General features: G+C 42.0%; 1 protein-coding gene and 1 long non-coding RNA gene across 6 annotated transcripts; both read left to right on the top strand.

Annotated features, from left to right (window-relative positions):
* Positions 1-10,678: 10,678 nt before the first annotated feature.
* On the top strand, positions 10,679-14,350 carry LOC125551755. 2 transcript variants are annotated; one of them, XR_007303088.1, is made up of 5 exons: positions 10,679-11,311; positions 11,397-11,458; positions 13,043-13,328; positions 13,449-13,523; positions 13,634-14,350. It is a non-coding gene; the product is annotated as an uncharacterized LOC125551755 (long non-coding RNA). The 2 variants fall into 2 exon arrangements; XR_007303089.1 differs by having other exon boundaries at positions 10,681-11,311; positions 13,105-13,328.
* Positions 14,351-15,846: 1,496 nt separating this feature from the next.
* LOC125551753 (proteoglycan 4-like) lies at positions 15,847-22,439 on the top strand. Of its 4 annotated transcripts, none has more exons than XM_048715063.1 (11): positions 15,847-16,059; positions 16,851-16,988; positions 17,159-17,344; positions 17,423-17,534; positions 17,663-17,696; positions 18,620-18,654; positions 18,751-18,785; positions 18,867-19,019; positions 19,164-21,583; positions 21,876-21,956; positions 22,170-22,439. In XM_048715063.1, the coding sequence occupies exons 2-11, from the start codon at positions 16,918-16,920 to the stop codon at positions 22,235-22,237; spliced, it is 3,195 nt and encodes a 1,064-aa protein (XP_048571020.1). In that variant the 5' UTR covers positions 15,847-16,059; positions 16,851-16,917; the 3' UTR covers positions 22,238-22,439. The 4 variants fall into 4 exon arrangements, with proteins under 4 accessions (XP_048571020.1, XP_048571019.1, XP_048571021.1 ...); XM_048715062.1 differs by having other exon boundaries at positions 22,167-22,439; XM_048715064.1 differs by lacking the exon at positions 22,170-22,439 and having other exon boundaries at positions 21,840-21,956.
* The last annotated feature ends 189 nt before the right edge of the window (positions 22,440-22,628 follow it).

The raw sequence follows: 22,628 nt of genomic DNA, 5'->3' as shown, positions 1-22,628 counted from the left end.
CATGAGAAAAAATTTGAAAGCAATAAAAAGCAATGGATATTGTTTCGTCCCCAAAGGTGGGACGTTTCCTATCGAGAACCATCATGCTTGTTGTGAGAAGCTCTGGTTTGTGAGAAGCATATACCCAAACCTGCCCCAAATGGGACAATTTTTTTACCACGGCATGTTGATGCCGCTCCATGATAGCATGCCAAGTTTCATGAATTTTAGACGAGTTTTGGATTTACTAGAATTTAAAACCAGGCATCTCAATGTTTTGCCGGCAATCAACGGTGCCCTGGTGTTTGAAATTCATTCCCATTTCTTGCATGGGACCTAAGCATGCACCCAAGGACACAGATTTGATTTTTCAACCAATTTATATGCACTGGAGCATGTGCATGTAGTTTAATTTTTAATTGTGCACCTGAAATTGCTAGAAAACCAATTTAATGTATAAAATGTTCAAACGAACCCTGAATAATTCCAATTCTTTTACGACACACATATAGTTGTATGTTCACTTCAGATAAAAGGTCTAGCAATTCAAACACCTTCCATTGTCGTTGTGACCCCATTATGTAATTCAAATCAAGATGAAAAATGAAGTAGATCGCACACAGTTTATTATCAGCAACCGTGTGAGATGCAGCACAAAATATCCTAGAGCACCGTCAGTGTATAGTACTCCTATGGCTTACGCGAGAAGGTGTGTCGGCTACAGTCCACAGCCGGCGTCTCAAGCACACTAGCTCGCTCCCCAAATATCATTTCACTGTTCAATCGTCACCGGTGAAAGATGGGCACATGGACCCGCGTCATGAGGGCAACTTCGGTGGCCCACTCCGGCGAGAGCGTGGCCGCAGCTGCCATCCTCGTGCTAACAATGTGCATGAGCGTGGCCGCAATTTGCGACCGAGCGGCAAAGGCAGCCCAAACGGCCGATGTTGCTTCTCAGGTGGCGGCATCAACATCTGCCTCGGGGTTAGCAACTGGCGAGAGCGGCACAACAGTTGTCCGTGCCGCGGCGGCGGCCTTAGCCCTGATGGAGGCCGCCCACGACCATGTCGAGGCCGCCCACGCCCAGCTCCTGGCGATCATCACACAAATCGAACAAAGCTTCTCCGACAATGGTCGGCAACCCACAACTAAAGAGCTGGCAATCGCCGAGAGCGTTCGAGCAACCATCCATTCCTCCACCGCATACCTTGCGACGATGGAGCCCATCCAAGCCCAGATCGCATCCGCCCACGTCCAGCTCGTGGCGGCCTTTTCCAAAGAGATGGCTGACGCAGATGGAGAGATGCTTGCCGAGTATGGTGTGATGGATGCCATGGAGCCCCTTTCCCAGGAGACCGTCGGGCGCGAGCTGGACATGGAGGTGGCGGCGGAGATCGACGAGCATCAGCCATAGTAGTACTCTTTGTTTTGTTTAATTAAGAGCACTGGTCTTTAATTTGTTTGAGTAATGTTTAGGTAAGCTAGCTCTGTTTAATTGCTGAACTTGCTCGATTAAGAAGTGTAGGTGTGTTGTAGTCTCCTTTGTGTACCCAAATTATGCAATGACGTGGATGACCACTGTAACCATGGAAATTCGAACCAAAAATTTTGACGTTCAAACTCATCACACATGGGTGAAGCTATCTGAATCGTTTGTGATGTCCACATATCGTACACATTTCTAAATAAGGGACCGTGTCTGATGACACTTTGTGCACCAGTTTTTTGGCTGAAGCGATTCCAAATTTTCGGCTTCTGCAGAAATATCTATCTCCCCGCCCCTCCCCCTTACCAAAAGCCACATTTCCCCTGTTTCCGCCTTCCTTTCCAAGTTGAAACCTTCACTCCTTGCTTGCAGCGCCGCCTTCTCGTTGGCGACCCTCCTTCATGCTGCTCGGCCTCGTCTATCCAGTCAGGTAATCCACACCCGACCTCCATCCTCCTCCTCCTCCTTCCACATCCCACATGCCTTGACCGTCGGCGCGAGCGTGACACCTTCCACCCAAATCACCGACCCCTCCATCAAATAAGCACAGCCCTAAGCCATGGTGTACGCAGTATAGCCAGGATCTCAAGGAGCATTTGGCAACGGAGAAGCAAATCGCAGCCGCACACGCGGATGAGGTCGCGATGGCTGCCATTCGTGCCGACCCCCAGATCTTGGAGGACCACCTTGCCATTTGCTAGCTACGCTGGTTAAGCATGCTCAGTTTACCCATTGCGTGTGCTGCTCCTGTTCCTTCACAAATTCTAGTGAATTGTGCTATCTAATTTTACCATGCAATCTGTTGCTCTAGTGTATATGTTCTATATGTCGTGCAGTGTGGTGCTCACTTATTAACTGTTTTGTTAATTAGTTGCCGTCTTCAGTTAATTGTTTGGTTCAATTCTGCAAATGTGATGTTCAATTCTTCAGGCTGCAATTTTGTATTGTCTTCCATGTGAGAAATAAATTGAATTTATCTTTACAACATACATGAGAAACGAATACAATTGCTATATTTCCAAGTTGTCAAGCATGCTTGGTTTGGTTATACATTATGCAATGTGGTGCTCAGTTAACGTTTGGTTCATTTGTGTTGTGATGTTTAGTTAACTGTTTGGTTCAATTCTGCAATGCGTGTTCAATAGTTGTGGGTGCATTCTGTAATTATATACCATGTGAGGAATAAATTGAATTTGGTTGTAGTAAATACATGAGAAACAAATACAATTTCTACAATTGGCTGTAGTCAACTGTTTCGTTAACTATCTGATCTTCTATTAGGAGTATGTTATATTGTGCAATGTGGTGCTCAGTTAATGTTTGGTTCATTTGTTGTGGTGTTTAGTTAACTGCTTGGTTCAATTCTGCAATATGATGTCCAATTGTCGTGGGTAGAATTTTGTATTGTTGTGCATGTGAGGAATAAATCGAATTTGACTGCACTTAATACATGAGAAATATATACAAGTGCTATATTTCCTAGTTATTAATCATGCTTGGTTTGGGTAAATGGATTTTCCATGTGGCTTTAATTAATCTGATGAATCTGCAATGTGCTAATTTTGCACCAACATATTTTACTGATAGCATGCAAACCCTTACTTAACCTGATGACTAACTACCTTATATGTGTTGCAGGGAAACAATGGGAAGCACTGAGGTTTACAATCGAGGTTAGCACGTGCATTGTCCGTTCTCTAATAGCACATTATTAACAATTTGGTCTTGCACATGTAGATCCTGCTGTCAGAGGTTTTGACCCACTGTTCGACCCTTTTTGCATATGGGGAAATGAGTTGTCCATGAATATCAATCAAATCAAGAAACTCATAAAGATTGTTAGGAGAAAGAAATTAGCGACAAAAACAACAAGATCTTTGTCTGCACAATGAAGAAGACATCAGCTCACTACAAGATGGTACTAACTATTATACCTTGCCTTTTTTATTCCTTTGCCCCATTTCCAATATAGAGAAGATATTTATGCACATCCTTGTTTTCAGGCCTTTCCAAACAGTTCACTCATGATTACCTTTCAAACCACCTCTATGGTCAGGAGGCAAGGAAGGTATTCATACAACACCCACGGTTCAATATTGAAGTGTTACTGAAGAGGACGAAGGACAGACGGTCAATCATCCACAGGCACTGGCCTAAAGTTGCAAAGACCTTCAACATGAATGAAGGCTCAATATTCGCCTTCCGCTTCAGCAGTTTTCTAGATGAGATGCATCTGTCTATATACCGTCTATGATGCTAATTTTGAAAGGTTATACATGTTGCATGTGGAACTTGCTGCTGGTGCAGTTGTGTAATGGGGTAGCTGAGTGCTGAAGCTATATCATGTTGTACTCTGATGTATTTAAATTATGAAATTCTACTTCCTAAATATGGAAATGAAATATATTGTGTGCTTAATATGAAATGCCAATTAGATTAATAAATGGATTATGAATAATCGGATAATTAGCCTGCTAATGGCGAATTAGCCTGGTAGTTGGGTTTTGCTATTCCAAACGGTTGTTGAAAAAATACCGTGGGCGATGACCTCAGGCAACGCACACAGTTTTTAGGAATAAATCGTGTCGGATCAATGAACAATCACACACGACTTTCTCTTAAAAACTGTTTGCGTTAGGCCACCTTGCGCAAACATTTACCACATAAAAACTGTGTGTGATGGACAACCTTTGCCACACAGTTTCTTCTACGGACCGTGTGTGATACATTCAATAACGCAAACGATTTAACGGGAATTTTTTTTGTGATGTACCTGTGAACGAAAACGTTTTCCTTGGAGCGACTGTGTGGGATGTACATACGAACGAAAACATTTGGCGGGGACTAACTGTGTGGGATGTACTTGCGACCGGAAACAATGTCGCCGTATAATTGTATTTTTTTAGCTCTACGGTACGTATTTTCGTATTTGAGCGCTCGCCGATCGCACACGATCTTATTTTGCCGAGCGTGCGTGCCAGGAGGGCATATCCCCGACGGTTTCTGGGTCGTGTGGGAAGGACCCTCCTATCGCCCACACTCACTTGGCAACAGTTTCAAATGCCGTCGCGGAAAGGGATTAAAAACCGTTTGTTTAGGACCGACGCGCACCAGTGTGGAGAGCATTATTGTCAGACTTGTGCATTGGGTGCAGTTAATATTAAGTGTGTTTCATGAATGGATCCATGACTGGGCATAATGTGCTAGGGATAACTTTCTTTAGCGCTGATATTTTGGAAGACATGGTTGCTTGTTGGTATGCTTGAATATTTATATTTTCATGTCAAACCATAGACTATTGGTTTGAATCACTCAAGTCCAAATATCCATGCCACAAAGAAAAGATTATATGATGAATATGATAAGTAGCATTTCACATCAAAAAATTCTCTTTTTATTATTTACCTACTCGAGGATGAGCAGGAATTAAGCATGCGGATGCTTGATACGTCTCCAACATATCAATTTTTTATTCTTCCATGCTATTATAGTATCAATCTTGGATGCTTTATATGCATTTACAAGCAATTATATACCATTTTTCGGGACTGGCCTATTAAGTTAGTGCCTAGTGCCAGTTGTCGTTTTTGCCGGTTTTTGGTTTTTAGAATATTAGTACTAAACAAAGTCCAAATTCCATGAAACTTTTTAGAGATTTTTTTTCTGGACATAAGAGAACCTGGAAGCTTCTAGAGAGGACCAACGGATGGAGCAGTGTCCCATGAGGCACCAGGGCGTGCCCAGGGGGCGCACCCTGGTGGCTCGTGGGGCCTACGTGGCTCCGTTTAACCTAACTCTGCCTCTATAAATTCTCTAAACTCGGGAAACCAGAGACCCGTCCAAAATACTTTTTCCGCCACCGCAAGTTCCTGTTCTCACGAGATCCCATCTGGAGGCCTTTTCCGGCACTCTGCGGGAGGGGGGGTCAATCATGAAGGGGCTCTACATCAACCTTGTTGCCCTTCCGATAATGTGTGAGTAGTTTACCATAGACCTACGAGTCCATAGTTACCTACGGGTCCATAGTTAGTAGCTAGATGTCTCTCTCTAAGATCTTAAATACAATGTTCTCCTCGATGTTCTTGGAGTTCTATTCGATGTAATCACTTTTTGTGGTGTGTTTGCTCGAATGCGATGAATTGTGAGTTTATGATCAGATTCTCCATGAATATTATTTGAGTTTCCTCTGAACTCTTTTATGCATGATTATTATAGCTCTGTATTTCTCTCAGATCGATATATTTGGTTTGCTCAACTATATTGATTTTTCTTGCAATGGGAGAGGTGATTTATGATAGGTTTGATCTTGCAGTGCTCAATCCCAGTGATAGAAGGGGACATGACACGTATTTGTATCATTGCCATTAAGGATAAAAAGATGGGGTCTATTCATGCGTGAGTTTCCTTTGTCTACATGATGTCATCTTGCTTAAGGCGTTACTCCGTTCTTTATGAACTTAATACTCTAGATGCATGCTGGATAGTGGTCGATATGTGGAGTAATAGTAGTAGATGCAGAATCATTTTGGTCTACTTGTCTCGGACATGATGCCTATATACATGATCACTGCCTTGAATATCGTCATGATTATTTGCTTTTCTATTAATTGGCCAACAGTAATTTGTTTACCCACTGCATGCTAGTTTCTAGTGAAAACTATGGCCACAGGGTCTACTTTTATCATATGTTAAAATCCTAAAAATATCTTGCTTCAATTTTACTTTATTTATTTTATTTTGTATTTTTGTTCGATCTATCTATCAATTACTACACAATTTAATCTTGCAAGTAACCACCGAGGGGTTGACAACCCCTTGTTCGTGTTGGGGGCAAGGATTTGTTATTTTGTGTATAGGTGCTGCTAACGAGGTGTTGCATGGTTCTCCTACTAGCTTGATAACATTGGTTCTTAACTAAGGGAAATACTTATCTCTACTGTACTGCATGATCCCCTCCTCTTCGGGGAAATCCCAACGCAACTCACAAATAGCAGAGGCCAGGCTATAAGACCTCCTAGGAGCCCCCCAAAGAGGGGGCCGGCTCATTCCACACACACGCACACGCAAGGAGAAGAGGGAAAGCTAGCTCCTTCTTCCTCCTCCACCCAAACAGCTCAAGGAGCACCATTGTAATCCTCTTGTGATCCTCATAGTAGATCCGGTAGGACCAAGGGTGTTACCACCCACGGAGGTCCCCAAACCTGGCTACATCTCATGTCGCGCGCTGCTTATCCCCAATCTTGCCTACGGAACCCACTGTCGTCCTTCAGCCCCAACCACGTTCGATAAGCTTGCCCATGGCATCTGCCGTGAGCACACCATGAGACTACGCCTCTCCCTCATTGCATATGATAAGTATCTACCGTGTTATATTCAATTGCCTATGGACAATCTTTCTCTTCGTGTTACAAAAAGCTCTCTACTAAACAACTAACTTTTATTACCTTGCAAATTACTCCTATTTTTATTCTATCTAAGTACTTCTAGTTTTATTCTTGCAAACTTATCCTCTTACACCTACGAAGTAGTTTTATTCTTGTTCTAGGTAAAACGAATGTTAAGTGTGCGTAGAGTTGCATTGGTGGTCGATAGAACTTGAAGAGAATATTAATTCTACCTTTAGCTCCTCATTGGGTTCGACACTCTAATTTATTCAAAAGGGATACAAACGACCCCCCATACTTGTGGGTTATCAGGTACCGGCTTATCAACCATCTAGTATTTGGTGGAGCTTCTCTTCAGCGGGTACCCCATCTTCAACATGTAACTTACTCCCACACACAGACACACATGCACACCTACATACTTAATAGGCTATGTCCCGTGCTGGCAATTGAAAGTGTTAGTGTGCATGTGTTCTCTATCATCATCATGCAGGATCATAAGGACCTCACTTTTTCTGGAAAGTGATTTTCAACCAAGACACTTGTTCAAAAAATATACCAACAACTTCAAATTCCTGGCAGAATCAACATTATCTTAAATCAACAAAATGGTATTATGAGCAAATTGTATAATGGCCACCCCTTTATATATAAGGTGAGGTATCAAACCTACAAACTTCCGAATGTCTTGAGCCATCTTCACCATTTTCTAAAGACAATTTGCACTGATATTAAAGAGGAAAGGAGACAAGGGGTCACCTACTCACCTTGCCTCACCCCTTTTAAGCTGCCAAAATTCTTACCAACAATATCATTAACTTAACACCGAGAGTCCCCCTTTAAGCATAGTATGGAACCACCACATCCAACTATCATTAAACCCTCTTTCTCTCACGCTATAAAAAAGTAAATTCCAGTTTACCTTGTCATAGACTTTTCAAAATCCAGCGTCAAAACAACCCCTTGTTGCTTTTTCCTCCTTGGCTCATGTAATATTTCATGTCAAAACATGACTCCATCCATAATATTTCTCCCTCTAATGAAGGAACTCTGGGTTATAGAGATAAGTTTACCCGTAAAAAGGTTTAACTCTATCAACCATAGCTTTTGGGTATTTTTTATAAACAGAGGCAAAATGACAAATTGGTCTGTATCTCTAAACAATATATGCATCTGCTCCATTTGGAATAAGAGTTATAATAGCAAAATTTATTCTGCTCAGGTCTACCTTTCCAACACGAAATTAATGGAAGCACACCATAATATCATCTTTGATAAAGTGCCAATATGCTTGATAGAATTCAATAGGAAACCCATCACACCTTGTTGTTCTATCCTTTTTCATACCATCAATCACTTTTTTTAATTTCTTCCCCACTAAAAGGTTTGTTGAGTTCCATATTATCTTCCTCTCACAGTTTCTCATGTTTAGTCCACACATCACTTCTTAATCTACAACTAAAACCTTTAGTAGGTCAAGAAAGCTCATTGTAATAGTTGGAAGCATGATCAACAAGACCGGTGGTCCCTTGAATCACAAATTATCCATTATTTAGAAAATAAATGTGCTTTTTATCCTGCTACCATTAACAATTACTCCGTCTGTTCCTAAATATTTGTCTTTCTAGAGATTTCAACAAATGACTACATATGGAGCAAAATGAGTGAATCTACACTCTAAAATATGTCTATATACATTCGTATGTGGTAGTCCATTTGATATCTCTAAAAAGACAAGTATTTAGGAACGGAGGGAGTATATGGAAGTAACAAGTATTATTGTCTCCCTCAAGGAACCAATCCTCTCAAGATCTCTTGTGTCAGTAGCCTTCTTCTTCCTCGAGAGACTTACAAATAGAGCTCTGGCCGAAATTTTTCATGGCTGGCAAGGGGCTAAATTTCTTCCAAGATTTCCATGTCTTTAGCTCATCAGTTAGATATTTATTATTTTCAGGATCTGATCTCTTAAATTCCTCTCCCATCCTTTCTGATATTCCCCTTTTTATTTTCTCGCCCACGCTGCCCGCTCGCTCACCCACGCTGCCCGCTTTCTCACCAACTATTCATAGAGTACGTGGACGCAGCGAGCCTGCCAAGCACCCCGCTCGTCCTTTATATGTTCGATTTGCTCATACTCTTGAGTTTTTTTGCATGACATCCAGACTGTCCTCAGCAACAATAGATTCATTCCATATATTTTCCCACTAAGTTCTTTTTTTTGCGGGAGTTTTTCCCACAAAGTTCATGAAACCCTTTCACAAAATCCAACTAGGTTCAAATCTAAAGGGATAAAGTATTATTGCTAATCTCATTATCTCCCACTAGTAAGTATGCACGTGCAACGCACGTCTTAATTGTCATCTAATAATTATTAAAATAGTTTATCATCTACTCCCTCCGTCCCATAATATAAGATCGTTTTTGAAGCTAACATAGCTTGAAAAACGTTCTTATATTATGGGACAGAGGGAGTACTATACATGTATTATTACTGATAATAATTTTTTTGGGATGGAAACACAGCTAAATGACGAACAAATAAAGGGCATGCAAATAAGTTCAAGATCAATAAATTTATGTAACATATGATGCTAGTACCTAGTAATTAGTTATAAGCTATTTTTGTAGCCATATCATCTTGATTCTACCCTCTGCCCCATCATAAAAATTGACATCACACATGGCTGCAACAATTTCAACATGATGAGAGTCAAATACGTTGCCTCTCCTGTCTCACACATGCCCTTGTTTCATCATATCATAGAAGAAAAACAGTTTCGTTATCAGTAAGATTGAAAAGAGTCAAGCCATATAGCAAATGGACAAGCTGATTTCTTCATCATGAAATTTTATGATTTGAAATAGTTACTAAATATGTAATGTTTAGTCCAGCAGCCAAATGTGCTTATACCCCTCAGTTGTATACATTTTTGCTTCACTCATGGTTCAGTGCCATGATGTCATAAAAGATATATTAGAAAAATTCGAATACATATATGTAGTAATGCAGCGTGTGCGAAGATGGATTCATGCATAATTAACAGATACCCAAAGCAATTATGAAAAAACATGAAAGGACGGATTAACCATTGTTACATCCCAAATTAGTGAGAATATTTGTAAATTGTAGAAGAAAAAGGTACAACTATCAAAATAAAACAAAACTTGAATCTTGGTTCATTAAAAAGTAACTTACCCTACAGTCTAATCACAGAACAACACATAAGTAAACAACTTGTTGTTTTCTAAAGAGGATGAATTTCATTGGCAGCATGTCTGAACTATCATAAGAAAATTAGTCTGAACTCCTAAAATTTGTTACTCAAGAAATCATCTGCAGGCCCCTGAAATTTTGCTATGCATTTTTTGGAAGAGAAGAGCACTATACCATATCCGCAGTACTGTGCAATAGTTTGTTTCTTGAGCCTAAACAAAAGCAAAACTTCCTCTAGACACTTGCCTGATGTAAGAGGGGAAGAAACTTTCATAATTTCAAAATCGAGGACAATTCACACTTGCCTTTTTTTGCAAACAAAGGGATTGTCTATGTAGGCGGATTGGTGGAGACATCTTTGAAGAAAAACTCACCTCTATTTTTTTTACACAAAATGAAACTGACCGTGCACCTTAAATATGTGCAAGCTAGTTGTGTATTTCATCGATTGTTCAAGGAGAAGGCATCGAGGAAGGAACCTCCCTCATGATAATACAACCTAGTCAGTCAGAAGATAATTCTTTTTTTATTTGGACAAGCCGCACTCACTTACAATTTCTCTGGTGAGTCACTGTCAACACGGAGTACGTGTATACAGTATTAACGAAAGAAAAACAATCTGGTCACTTCCCCACCGCCCCCTCGCATCTCCTTGCTGTTCCCCATTCTCCCATGGTCGCCCCTGCTCCTCCTCCCCTTAATGTCAAATCCGGCCGCGGAACTGGCCGTCGGAGGCGTGGGAATCGCACACCCCTGCTCTTCCCTGCTCCTTCATCGAATCCGGTCGCCGAAGTGACCGAGACGGTGCTCAAGCTCGACATGCTCGCCCGGACGCCGAGGCTCCTCCCTCCTCCTGATTTAGTAAACATCACCGCCGCCGCCATGAGCCTCTCCACCCTCTCCCGCGCTCGTCCCAGTTCCAGGTTACTCTATCTCTCCGACCCCACCGCCTGCTCCTCCCCGTTAATTTGGTTCGTCAACAGGTGCATCACCTCACTCCGTGCAATGTTCGGATCCCTAGGGTTATCTGCTCGGGGGCCATGGCGTGTTCCGCGCGGTGCTGCCTTCGCCGCCGCCGCCGCCCGGCGGTGAGGGCGCTGGCTTGTGTCTCGTGGGTCGCTGCCTGACTTCCAGTCTGGGGAGACGGGCTTCATTGGCCAATAAATAGGGACGGGAAGGTCCGAGACTGGAGGTCCCTGCTCGCAAACTCGCAATCCCGGCAGCTATTCTACTACCAATCGAAAAAGAGTAAGCTTTCTTCCTAGTTTTGGGTTTCCTTTAATCCACTTATTAGTTGGTGGCTGTGTTGACGATGCGATCCTTAATGGTTCAGTTTCATGAAGGAGAAGAAGAAGGCGCCGAAAGGGAATGGGAGCAACAAGTCTGAATGGACGGGTATGTTTTGATTGTGAGTTGCATTGCACTTTATTTTTATAGTTTGGGAAATCCTTGGGGTTGCCTATGGAACGTTTCCTTGATGTGATGGTTGGGCATATTTGTTTACTAAATCAAAGTTCCAGTTTACCTTCATCGGCAACTCTAAATATTTCTTACACGTCTTACCACAAGCATATATACTTCAAAAACATTTATTCTAAACCGGTTCATGATAGATCAACAAAACCTCATTGACGCTCTCACCTAATAGGATATCTACATGAAAGAAGAATATCGCATAACTGCATAGTTCCAACAAGAAGACATTCAAATGCACCATTTTACACTCTGGAATCAGGAAGTGCAACTTCTTTAGTGTTTAGAATGGATCAGGTTACATGTTTTGTTTTCAGTTTTAAATAAATAGTAAGCTTGCAAGTGCAACGCATGTATTATCATGTGAAAACAATTAGCATTCATCATACAAAGATAATATATCAATAAAATGATGAAAATACATTGATGTACCAACATAAGAGAGGCAATAGAGATGTTTAAAAATGTTGTAACACACCAAAAAAAATTACTCGGACTAAAACCCTAGTGAACATATTGCCAAACCTTTGTATTCAAGTTTTTCCTATCAAATAGGTAATGCCGAGAACCAATTTTTTTGTAATTACACACATGGGAAATTCGCAAAGAAGCGCATCATTCATCGTAATCAACTCCATATTATTAGGGAAAATCTAAAAGGCTTGAAACATAAACCAATGCATCTATCCACAAAATAAGCTCTGCTTCATGACACCGACCAATGATTACAAAGAATTGTTATGATCACACTAATAGGGCATCTTGCAATATAACAGAAAATCATTCAAGTCTATCATGTATATTTAGGAAAAAAGCAAATATTGCAGTAACTTTTTGTGATGAAGTAATACAAAAGAGGTTCTGGAACATACTCCTTGGCTTCTTCTAAGGCTCAGTAGAAGCATGCTTGCTTGCATTCATTGCAATCAACCTTCCACTCAAATCCTTTTAACCAGAAAGGAGCTTGCTGGCCCAAACGAGCAGTAACAAACACTTTTCTGTTGGGAAATGTTTCACCCTGAAATATAATCTTAAGGAATCACTTTCATAGCAGAATTTTGTGTTCTAGTTTGATGAGGGATGCATTAGTTAAAATTTCAAAACAAGCTATTTCAGTTACACCAGTGTCCATATTTTACTGTACTACTATTTTTTGCTATGTACTTTATTATAACGGTTTCCTTCACATACTTCCAGTTTGCAACTTCGGTTATACTAATGTTACAAACACAAACAAATAAAAATGCTTGGTTGTACTTGAATTTTGTGTTGTTGTCCCTCCTTTTTCATTTATCTAAACTGCAATGGACTCCATTATAAACACTGAAGCAGTGTACAAAGCTATCACTGAAGCACTATATAAAGCTATCACATTGCTATTCCATTTTTGCTGAAGTGTTTTTTCAACCACAACTTAGTTCTGTACTTCTTGTTAAAAATATCCACCCGATGATTTTTTTATATCTTCATAATAATACCTATCCTCTAATTGCTGGTGCGCTGTAGTGAGATTCAAATTTGGAGCAATACATCTTGCCCAGTTTCACCTGTGGAAACCCTCTTTTAAGGTCAAGATCCCTACAAAGATCAAAATGATAGAAGGTCCGGTGTGCTGGCGCTAATGCAGAGCGTGGCGCAGATGGGCTGGGTCCTCGGCCCATCGTCCTCATTGCCTGCGCCTACATCACCTACTACATCGTTGTCCTCATCTCCGACTACTACCGCTCCCGGAACCCATCCATGGCAAACGAAACTATACACATGTACATGGACGCCGTTCGCTCCTGCCTCGGTAACAAATAATCCTGAATTAACTTCTCCTGGCATGTATGGATGGACATTGGCAGCATGCATGCATGTCTGTTGTTAGGCAGAATAAATGGGTCTCACACTCTTGATCATGTCCATGCAGGGCCTAGAGATGTAGCTGTGTGTGGCAATGCACAGTACACAGTTGTCTATGCATCACAGTTGGCACGGGCATCATGTAAGCACAGACAGTTTTACTATTTAAGCCTCTTTTGCTTCTGAATATCTGTAAATATTTTGTTCATAAAAGTCATGGACTGAAAGAAGTTCCTTGCCTTGAGAGTGCAGGTCTGTGGTGCCCAGCAACTGCCGCCATTAAAAGGGCCACGACGCAAACTGCAGCAGGATGGGGCGATGTACCTGGTGATGTTCCGCCTTGCCGAGGTCGTCCTCTCATAGTTCCCGGGCCTGGAGATCGGCCACCTTTGTCTCCATCATCGCCGTTATCATGTCCTTCACCTACTCCTTCATCGCGTTCTTCCTGAGTGTGCGGCCTGCGCGCAAGGATAGGCCAGTGGCGGTGTACAGCCACTTGCATCGGTCGGCGGCCAAACGAAGGAGCGGTGGGTGGTGACCTGTGCATAAGGAGAGGCCGGCCAGCGGCGGCGGGGGCGGAGGCCAACACAGATCAATGGTGACAAGGGAAAAAGAGGCAAGGCAAGCGTCGGCGGTGGCAGAGGAGGAGGGTCAGGCGGCGACCCTCGAGGGAGTAGGAGCATCCGGCGGGCAGAGGCAGGTGGCATGCGTCGCGGGGTAGTTGTTTTGAGGCGATCTGATTGCGATCAGTTTTCTGTTTTCATGGCTTGCATGATCGCTTGCAGAGGTGGGACGGCAGAGTTTTCTTCCGCCGAGGAAAATTGCTAAGCGCAGTTTTGCCTGAGGGTTAGTCTAATCTTAATGGTTAGATCTAATTAAGTAATCTGATCGTGAGGTTGTAATTGGTCCATGATATTTTGTGTAGCTTAGGCTAGGTGCACTTAGCAATGAATATGTTTGCTTGTTTAATAGTAGTATAGATAACGTCCATTACACCAACATAAACATCCATGTACATATACGATGTAGTAGTATACGCACAAACCACACGCATCTTTCGGCTGCTCCTTCAATACGATGCTATCACAAACGCAAACGGTGGGTTTTGGGTGTCCTTGTGGCTCTGACCATAAAATCACGATCAAATCGATGTGCAGATAATTTTTCCACCAATTGACCTGCAATTACTGGGGTTTTAGAGTTTGGTGTTTGAATTTGTTGAACACATAATTTACCTACAAGTTCAAGGTTCTGTACTATGAACTACTCATTCCTTTTCGGTTTACAGAGCTTAATTCAAAAATCTCACCAACTAAGGTAGATGGTGAGTGGTGGAATACTTTTTGTAGTTTGCAAAAACACACAATTAGTGCTTTTGTTTTTCTCAAAAAATTATGTTTACCAATGTATTAATTGCAATACATGCATGCATAAAGTATATGTATTGATCAATTTTCTTTTAATACTTGCATGTAATGATTTAATATATTTTGGAATCTGAACATGTGACGGGGAACAACCAAATTGAGTCTTATAAAATGAAAAAACTAAAATTTTAAGATAAGATCTATAAACCGGAAAAGAGAGAGTATGAATCTAATTGCTGCTTAAGGCTAGCCATAGTGGGCGTAACTTAGGTACTACCTCTCTCTCAGTTTACAGGGCGTGCGCGTGTCCCTAGGTCGTCAATTTGACCAACCTAATACACGTCATATATTACAAAAAATATATCAATATAAACTTCAGATGTTCTATTTTCAAACCGTATAATTTTTGTGTTATATAGTTTATATTAAGGTGATAAAATTGACAATTTAGGTATACGCGTAGGACTTGTAAACTGAAACGGAGGTAGTAGTAACATAGCACATCCTAAGAAAAAATTGCTTATGTGGCATGGAGTTAATAATGAGAAAAAAGATGCTTGTAGTAATATAATATGTTACTGTAACATAACACACCCCGAGGTAAAATGAGTCTATATCTCAATTAAGGAAGACTTGCATGTTATCATCCATATGTTACTACCTACTATAAAGATACTAACATAGACTAGTAACATATGCATGCACTAGTCCAAGTTACTCACCACTATGCCAACCTAAGTTTAGTCATTCTACACAGAATAATGCTAATTACTCAACATTCTCCTTGCCGGATATTCTCCATCGCATGTGCTTTAAATTTGAATGATGCAATCCCCAATACTGTATTATTGTTACTATTCATTTCAATATTTCGTCGGAATTGTCAATCAGATTTCTTAAACAAAAAAGAAATCAGCGCGCGCAAAAGCGGAGTACGTTTCCTACCTATAATTCCCCGGAAGGGCGTTATGGTAAATTCTCCCGACGCGTCCCACCGACCGACGGCCTCCTTTTGAAACCGCAAGCGCACTCCACGGGTACACAAAACACCAGGCCAGTGGCGGGACAGTAAATAAGTGCAATACCCAGTGTCAGTTCCTCAACTGGCCCTCAGTCATTTAAACCCCGCATTCCGCAGTTGTGCCTTTTCCTGGCGTCCATTCCCCCACTCGCTGCTGCAACTGCAACTGCCCCCAGCGAAAAAAGGAGTGACTCACGGAACAAAAATTCTCCATCACTTCCGAGCCCTCGATCCAGTCGGCGCGGCGCCGGATCGAATGCGGGAGGCGGAGGCCGCCGCCGCTTGATCTGGTGAGGCATTCGTCTCCCTGCCTTAGTTTTCTCGGGTGTTTTTGCTGCGGTCTCCTCGGACCTGGGTGGGGGTGGCTTGCTTGAGCTCGAAGCTTGAGGCAGTGGGTCGGTGAGCGGGCGTTGTCTACTCCAGAATCTGGATCCGCCTTCTTCCGTTCTGTTTTTTGGCGAGCCATAGGAGCCAGGAATCAGTGGAGTTGGCCTGCCTGGATCTCTAGGGCTTTGGATTTTTGTCTGCGAGGGATTTTGGGGTTTTGGATCCGGGAGCCCCCGCGGGCTCCAAACTTTCGATCGCTTAGAAACCCTCCATTTCGGATTCAATGCGTCCAGTGCTTAGTTTGGTAGCTCTGATGATGAAGGATCTGCACTGATGGTACTAGAATTTTGTCTTTTGGGTTTGAATTGTATCTGCTTTTCTGCTTCTCTGATCTATGAATCTGATTGCGTTAACTAAGGAAATTGAGGCATACTACACTCGTACCACATGCTATTTTACCGCTATAGAAGCCTATAAGTTTGTCTGTGCTGTGGGAACATAATCGAGCGGAATGAATGACTTAGGTGTGGAGTTGGTTCGGTGATACATGCACAATCAGTTTGCTCTATGCTTGGTTGGTACCCTCATGCTGAAAAGTAACCTGCATATTTGGGCATGGAACATTTAATCACTTATTATTATAGATGTTGACATATTAGCGTTTCTGACCTTGGCAGTAGCATTATCTCTCTTCTTTGTTATCTGTTTCCTTTTGCAAGGTTGGTGACGTTTCTGCTGATATTCCCGTTGTCAGGTATTTGAAGTGGACAAGGAGCAGATACGATCTATAGAGGGTTGCTGTGCTTGTCGTTGTGGGCAAAATGGAGGGGAGAGTTGCTGGCGACGTGGAGCTTGATTCTGCAGTGTTCCAAGTGTCATTGACCAAGAACAGGTGAAGCACTCTGTTCACCGTGATTGAGCTTATGAAGTGTGCTTCAGATTTTCGTCGCTGCATTTGGCTGAAAACTGTTTCATGGATATGCCATATTGAGTCTTTTATGATTCACAATCTCTGATATAAATTCTGACCCGCCCAGTATTGTGAAACCTTTCCTTCATCAGGTATGAGGCAATTGCTTGTAATGGAGAGAGTGCCGAATCAGTAGCATCTGGTCCTTTCGACCAACTAGTCCTGCACTTGGAAGATGCCAAAAATTTCCAATCACGTTCATCAAGTGGCTCTTTTAAGCTGTTATTGGCTGGGGATGCAAAAGGCTCTACCTGGTTCACAAAATCCACCTTAGAGAGGTCTTTCACCTTAACCTTTTTCTAGTTACTTGTGTTTTTTATAGTTGTAATCGTAACTAAATTGAACATCCCTACCAGATTTCTACATATCATAAATTCGCCTGATGCATCCAAAACGGCGAATGGGATTTTACAGGAAATGTCTCAGCTGGAGGAAACTAGAAAGTTTCATGATTATCTACAGTCCAAGGTATCATAATTTTGTCCCAAAAGAAGTAAAACAAATTTTCTGTGCTAAGTTTGCTTGCACATTTAAGTTCAGTTCTTATCTAGAAAAACAGCAGACGCCGTAAATAACAAAATCCATTTTTTATGCAGGAACAACAAAATCTTATGGGTGGTGCTTTGACAGGTACATTCAAAGAAAGTCTTGCTTCTTCCATTGTTCTTTGTACTCGAAAGCCATCACAACCTTTCAGCATGTATGGCTGTATGCAATATGGCTTTTGTCTCCTTTTTATGAAGCCTATCTAATCAAATTTTGGATTCACTTTACCATTTTAGTGCTATGAGTGATGGACTTAATAACAGTTTAGTTCTACTCTTAGAGCCTGTTACTCATTCCCTGGTTGAAATCACATTTTTTGTCAAGCATAACACTCAAATGGTTGATGAATCACAGTACTTCATTGGTGACTTTAGTTGGTTCCTTGACTATTTAGTTGGTGACTTTGTTGGTGCATTGTGTTTTGATATCTTTAAGACTTTGTTGGTGCATTGAGGCCATTGACATATTTTCCTTGGTCCATCCATTTTGTTTGCTTGTGTCCATAGATAACGAATCCTACTATCGTACCCATGATTCTTTGCCTATCACTAGAAGAAATTAGCTGCCTGCTGCAAATTCTAGAAATTATCTATCTGTCAAAGACGTGAAAACATAATAAAAATTGCTGTCTTGCACTCACACGTGATTTATATAGGCAAATGCATTTTGGCAGACACTATTTGCTCTAATTGGATAAGTTCAACCCTTCTTTTGACTTAAAAAAATCGGAACCCGAGGCATTTGGTCTGACATAAAATGTTTTGATGCTCTAAAATATTATCTTTGGGTTTGTTGAAAATGTTCACACTTCACATTTCTGCATGCGCGTCAATGCAAATGAAAACACTCTATTAAAAAAATTGAGCACTAAAACCTATAGGTAACTGTTTTTAGTTTTGACTTAGTACAAGCAATTTCTATGGATGGCAAGGGATTTCTTTACAGAATGTCTTATTCTGGCTAATGTTGGTAGAGTGCTCAGTTTATGATGATATTCTAATTTGCAGGTGGTCTCTCCAGCACCGTTGGCAAACCACAGCAGGTAATTTCCATTTGTGCAAAACTTCTGATGGCTTTATGTTTTTGTGCATTTTTATGTTTTGTTTGCTCACATTTTAGTTCTCAAAATTACTTTCAGGGAAATATTGGCCCAAACTCCTCAGTGGCTACAAAGTAAAGCCTTTTCTTTTTCCTTTTTCTGTCACTATTTTTTCCCATCTATTAGTTGACATTTTCTATAACTAAATGTTGAAGGAACGAGTTACTTCGAGCACTGGATTTGAGGCTATCAGCACTGAAAGAAGAAATCTTGGTATTATTGAGTCGAGCAGTTGGCTCTAAGTTGTTGAATAAAGAAGTATCAGATTTGTCTGGTTTTGTTCAGCATTTTGGGACATCAGAGTTTAGGTATGCTGCAAAAATCACTACAAACTTATCCTCCCACACACACACACACGCACACAATCAGATCATTTCTACAAGGTCATTCCATTGTACTTTTTTTTGTGTGATACAAGAAGCTAATTGTCATCATTTCTCGTTTTGCTTTAGTTGGTTGGTGAGGTGCCTACTGTTGATCCGGGATTGCCAGCCCTCTGTGCTACCCCCACACCAAGCTTCTACTGCTGAGAGAAAGGATGATGCACTTGAGACTCGTGATATCAGTTCCCAAACCAATATCCAAAGGCCTATCACCAGTAATGTTTCCCCAGCAAAGCTTGCACAAGTTGAACGTAAAATGTCAATGGAAAGCGACGATTCCTCTGAGTCCACCGATGAAGATGAAGCTGTTGTTGAAAGAAGCCGCCCCCTTATGAGATCTGCTTCTCCTAGGAGGTCTGCTTCTCCAATGCGAAGGGTTCAAATTGGGAGATCAGGATCTCGTAGGTCAATGCCAATTGCCATCAAGAGCCTAAGTTACTTCCCTCCTAGCCAGAGAGTTGCTTTGGATAAAGATGATGAAAGCAGCTGCAATGGTGAAACAGACCAGCCGCCAAGGAGATCCGACAATAATGTAAGAAGAATGAGCGTGCAAGATGCGATTAGCCTTTTCGAGAAGAAGCAGAAGGGTGAGAATCTGGATTCTGAAAGTAAGAAAGCCGGCTTGGTCGCGACCAAATCTGTACTGCGTCGGTGGAGTTCAGGAATGGGTGACTCTTTGAACAGCAATACATCGGGAGAAAAGACCTCAGATTCTACCTCTCAAAGCAAATCTAACAATATGGCATCTGATGCAGAGAAGAATGAAGCTGAATTACAGGCTGAGACAGATGCAGCGCCAAACAGTGTAGTTGCACCTGAGGCAGGAAGTTACGATGCTGATGGCCATGGCATCACAGTGTCGGACATGGAAAATGTGGTCTCATCCCACACTAACATTTCTGCTGAACAAACACATTCTGGGCAGGAGTCAAACAGTGATAGGGCAATGGCCTCTGCTGAGTGGAATCGCCAGAAGGAAGCCGAACTTAATCAGATGTTAATGAAAATGATGGAGGTCATGCCTGGGAAGTTTGCAGGCGCCAATGTAACTGCTACCGGGCTCATTTCTGCAAGTGAGAAGAAAGGCGGACTTCAAAGAGAGAAGCGAGACACGAAGGTTCGAACAGAGAAAGGTGTAACGCGACCAGCAAAGGAGACGAGCACCAAGCTCTTGAAGGAATCCGTTGGGCAGAACAGAGCAGCAGTTACCCCCAAGACTAGCATCATAACAGAGAAGCGCAACTCACCTATTCCACAAAGGGCAAGGAGAAATTCATCACCTCCAGTCTTGCCAAAGGAAGTGATCTCAAAGACACCAGCAAAAAAAAGTTCCCCCAAACCATCACCTGCACCAGCTACCCGTAGTTCATGGTCAGGATCTTTGACTAAAGCAACTAGTAGTACTGCACAGAAAACTAAAAACTCTCCTGGAGCAGTTTCAACATCGACACCAACTAGCCGGAGAAGGACCGCGACAGCATCCTTGGCACCTCAGCCGATTTCAAAGGTGGAGAAACCCCTTCCAGCAGTGAAGAACAAGAAGGAACCTGTGACTGCGACAAAGCCAGCCATTAAGGGGCAGGAAGATAAGAAGACAAGGACAGCAACAAAGCCGAGCAGAGTGGCAAAAAGTTCACCTGCATCAGAAGAAAAATCAAGTGCAATGACAAAGTCAGGCATGTATAACAAGGTCCCAAAGAAAAGCAGTGTTGTACCAGTAGAACCCAAACCCGTGAAGAAAGCCACTGGGATTAGTCAAGGTGTTGGTTCTGGTGCTGTTAAGAGTAAAGTGCCGCAGCTTGGTGATTCTTCAAAGGGCAGTGGAATTGTTACCCGTGCGGAAGATAAGGAGCAATCTCCTGTGACAACCGAGCCAACTACCAAGGTACCAGAGGCTGATCTTGCTCAACCAGCACATGATGTTGATGAAAATTTAGAAATTTCGATCGATAATGACTTACATGTTGAAAAAACAGAAAACCCGGGCTCGAGTTTAAGCGCAGCCGAAATGGGCCCCAGTGACCAGGTTGAGCCCTCTGTCGTTGAGGTCAAACCTCTTGACGAGGACATGGACATCTCATCAGCTGCCTGGGTTGAAGTGGATCATCAAGAAGTTACTGATGTGGGTGAAAGCGTGACAGGCGAGGATGTCACCTCGCCAGCAATTGAACCATTGCCGTCATCAAGCCCAAGAATCCGTCATTCGTTGTCACAAATGTTGCAAGCAGATAGCAACGAACCAGAAATAATCGAGTGGGGAAATGCTGAAAACCCACCCGCAATAGTTTTTCATAAAGATTCTCCAAAAGGATTCAAGAGACTTCTTAAATTTGCTCGGAAAAACAAAGGAGACAACAACACTAATGGTTTGGCCAGCCCATCTGTGGTTTCTGATGGAGAGGATGAACAAGAAGAATCCGGTGCTGGTGACGGTGTAAATTCCAGCAGGAGAACTTTTGATGGTTCCAAGACTAATAGCATCTTATCAGGTACTTCTACAGCCATAATTCAGCGGGAGCTTCTCATCCTACATGCTGTAGTTTTCAAGCAGAAAGCATCTCATACTTTAGTGCTTGAGGCTCTCAGTATTTTACATCTAAAGTTCCTTCCAAGATGGTCATACACAGCGCGCCGCAACGTAACATCGACAATATGATAGCGCAAAGTGAATCTACATAAACATAACCGTTATGTGTTTCTATGAAATACACGTAGTTATTCATTTTCCTATGAATAAAATTGCAGGTCTACCTTGTCGAATCTAAACCTCTTGTTTTTCAGCTCAATCAACGGCCAGCAGCTTCAATGCCACAGGCTCGGATAGGCTACGGGACAGGCCTGGAGCTGCACCGTCAACTAAAGGCTAGTTCCTTTTACCCAAACAAAATTATGGTCACTTGTATCTACTCCCTCCGTTCGGAATTACTTCGTAGAAATGGATGTATCTAGATGTATGTTAGTTCTAGATACATCCATATCCGAGACAAGTAATTCGGAACAGAGGGAGTACTAGAGTTGAGTAGACGTGAAAGCACCACTAATACATTTGTTTGTGCCTCTTTGTACTTGCAGCAGCATCAAGGTCATTCTTCTCCCTCTCAAACTTCCGGAGCAGCAAAACCAACGAGTCAAAGCTTCGATAGATAGCATGCGTTGTTATACGTTAGATGTAAAAATGGATTGAGGTGACTGATTGTTGAGAACGGAGCCAGGTTGTTTGTGTCCGGTTCTGCTTTCCTGCTCTTCGATATTAGCTTCTCCTTAGCGGTCCGCATATCATTACTTTGCTCATGTCTTGCTGTACATCTTTTAAGTATTTTTCTGAGTTGTTTTAGATGACCGGTATGTTATCTTGACTGGTACTACTATTTTTCTTTTTTGCGGGTGATCTTGACTGATGACTGCTGCAAAAGAAAAAAAACAGATTTAACTGCATCCAGCTAGTTGGTTATATCAGGCAGCTTGACTAGAACTGATTGATGATCTACTGTTGGTGTCGCGAACCTCTGGGATTTTTAAAGCTAAAACTCTGAA

Source organism: Triticum urartu, chromosome 4, assembly GCF_003073215.2.
Source record: "Triticum urartu cultivar G1812 chromosome 4, Tu2.1, whole genome shotgun sequence".
Classification (NCBI taxonomy): domain Eukaryota; kingdom Viridiplantae; phylum Streptophyta; class Magnoliopsida; order Poales; family Poaceae; genus Triticum; species Triticum urartu.
This window is presented reverse-complemented; position numbering and strand designations above follow the sequence as displayed.

What these genes read in the sequence shown, in the direction of transcription:
- LOC125551753 (XM_048715062.1), top strand. Translation starts at nt 16,918, where the DNA reads ATGGAGGGGAGAGTTGCTGGCGACGTGGAGCTTGATTCTGCAGTGTTC. An exon ending in TTTGGGACATCAGAGTTTAG is followed by an intron (nt 19,020 to 19,163) that starts GTATGCTGCAAA and finishes GTTTTGCTTTAG; the next exon opens with TTGGTTGGTGAGGTGCCTAC. An exon ending in GACTAATAGCATCTTATCAG is followed by an intron (nt 21,584 to 21,875) that starts GTACTTCTACAG and finishes CTTGTTTTTCAG; the next exon opens with CTCAATCAACGGCCAGCAGC.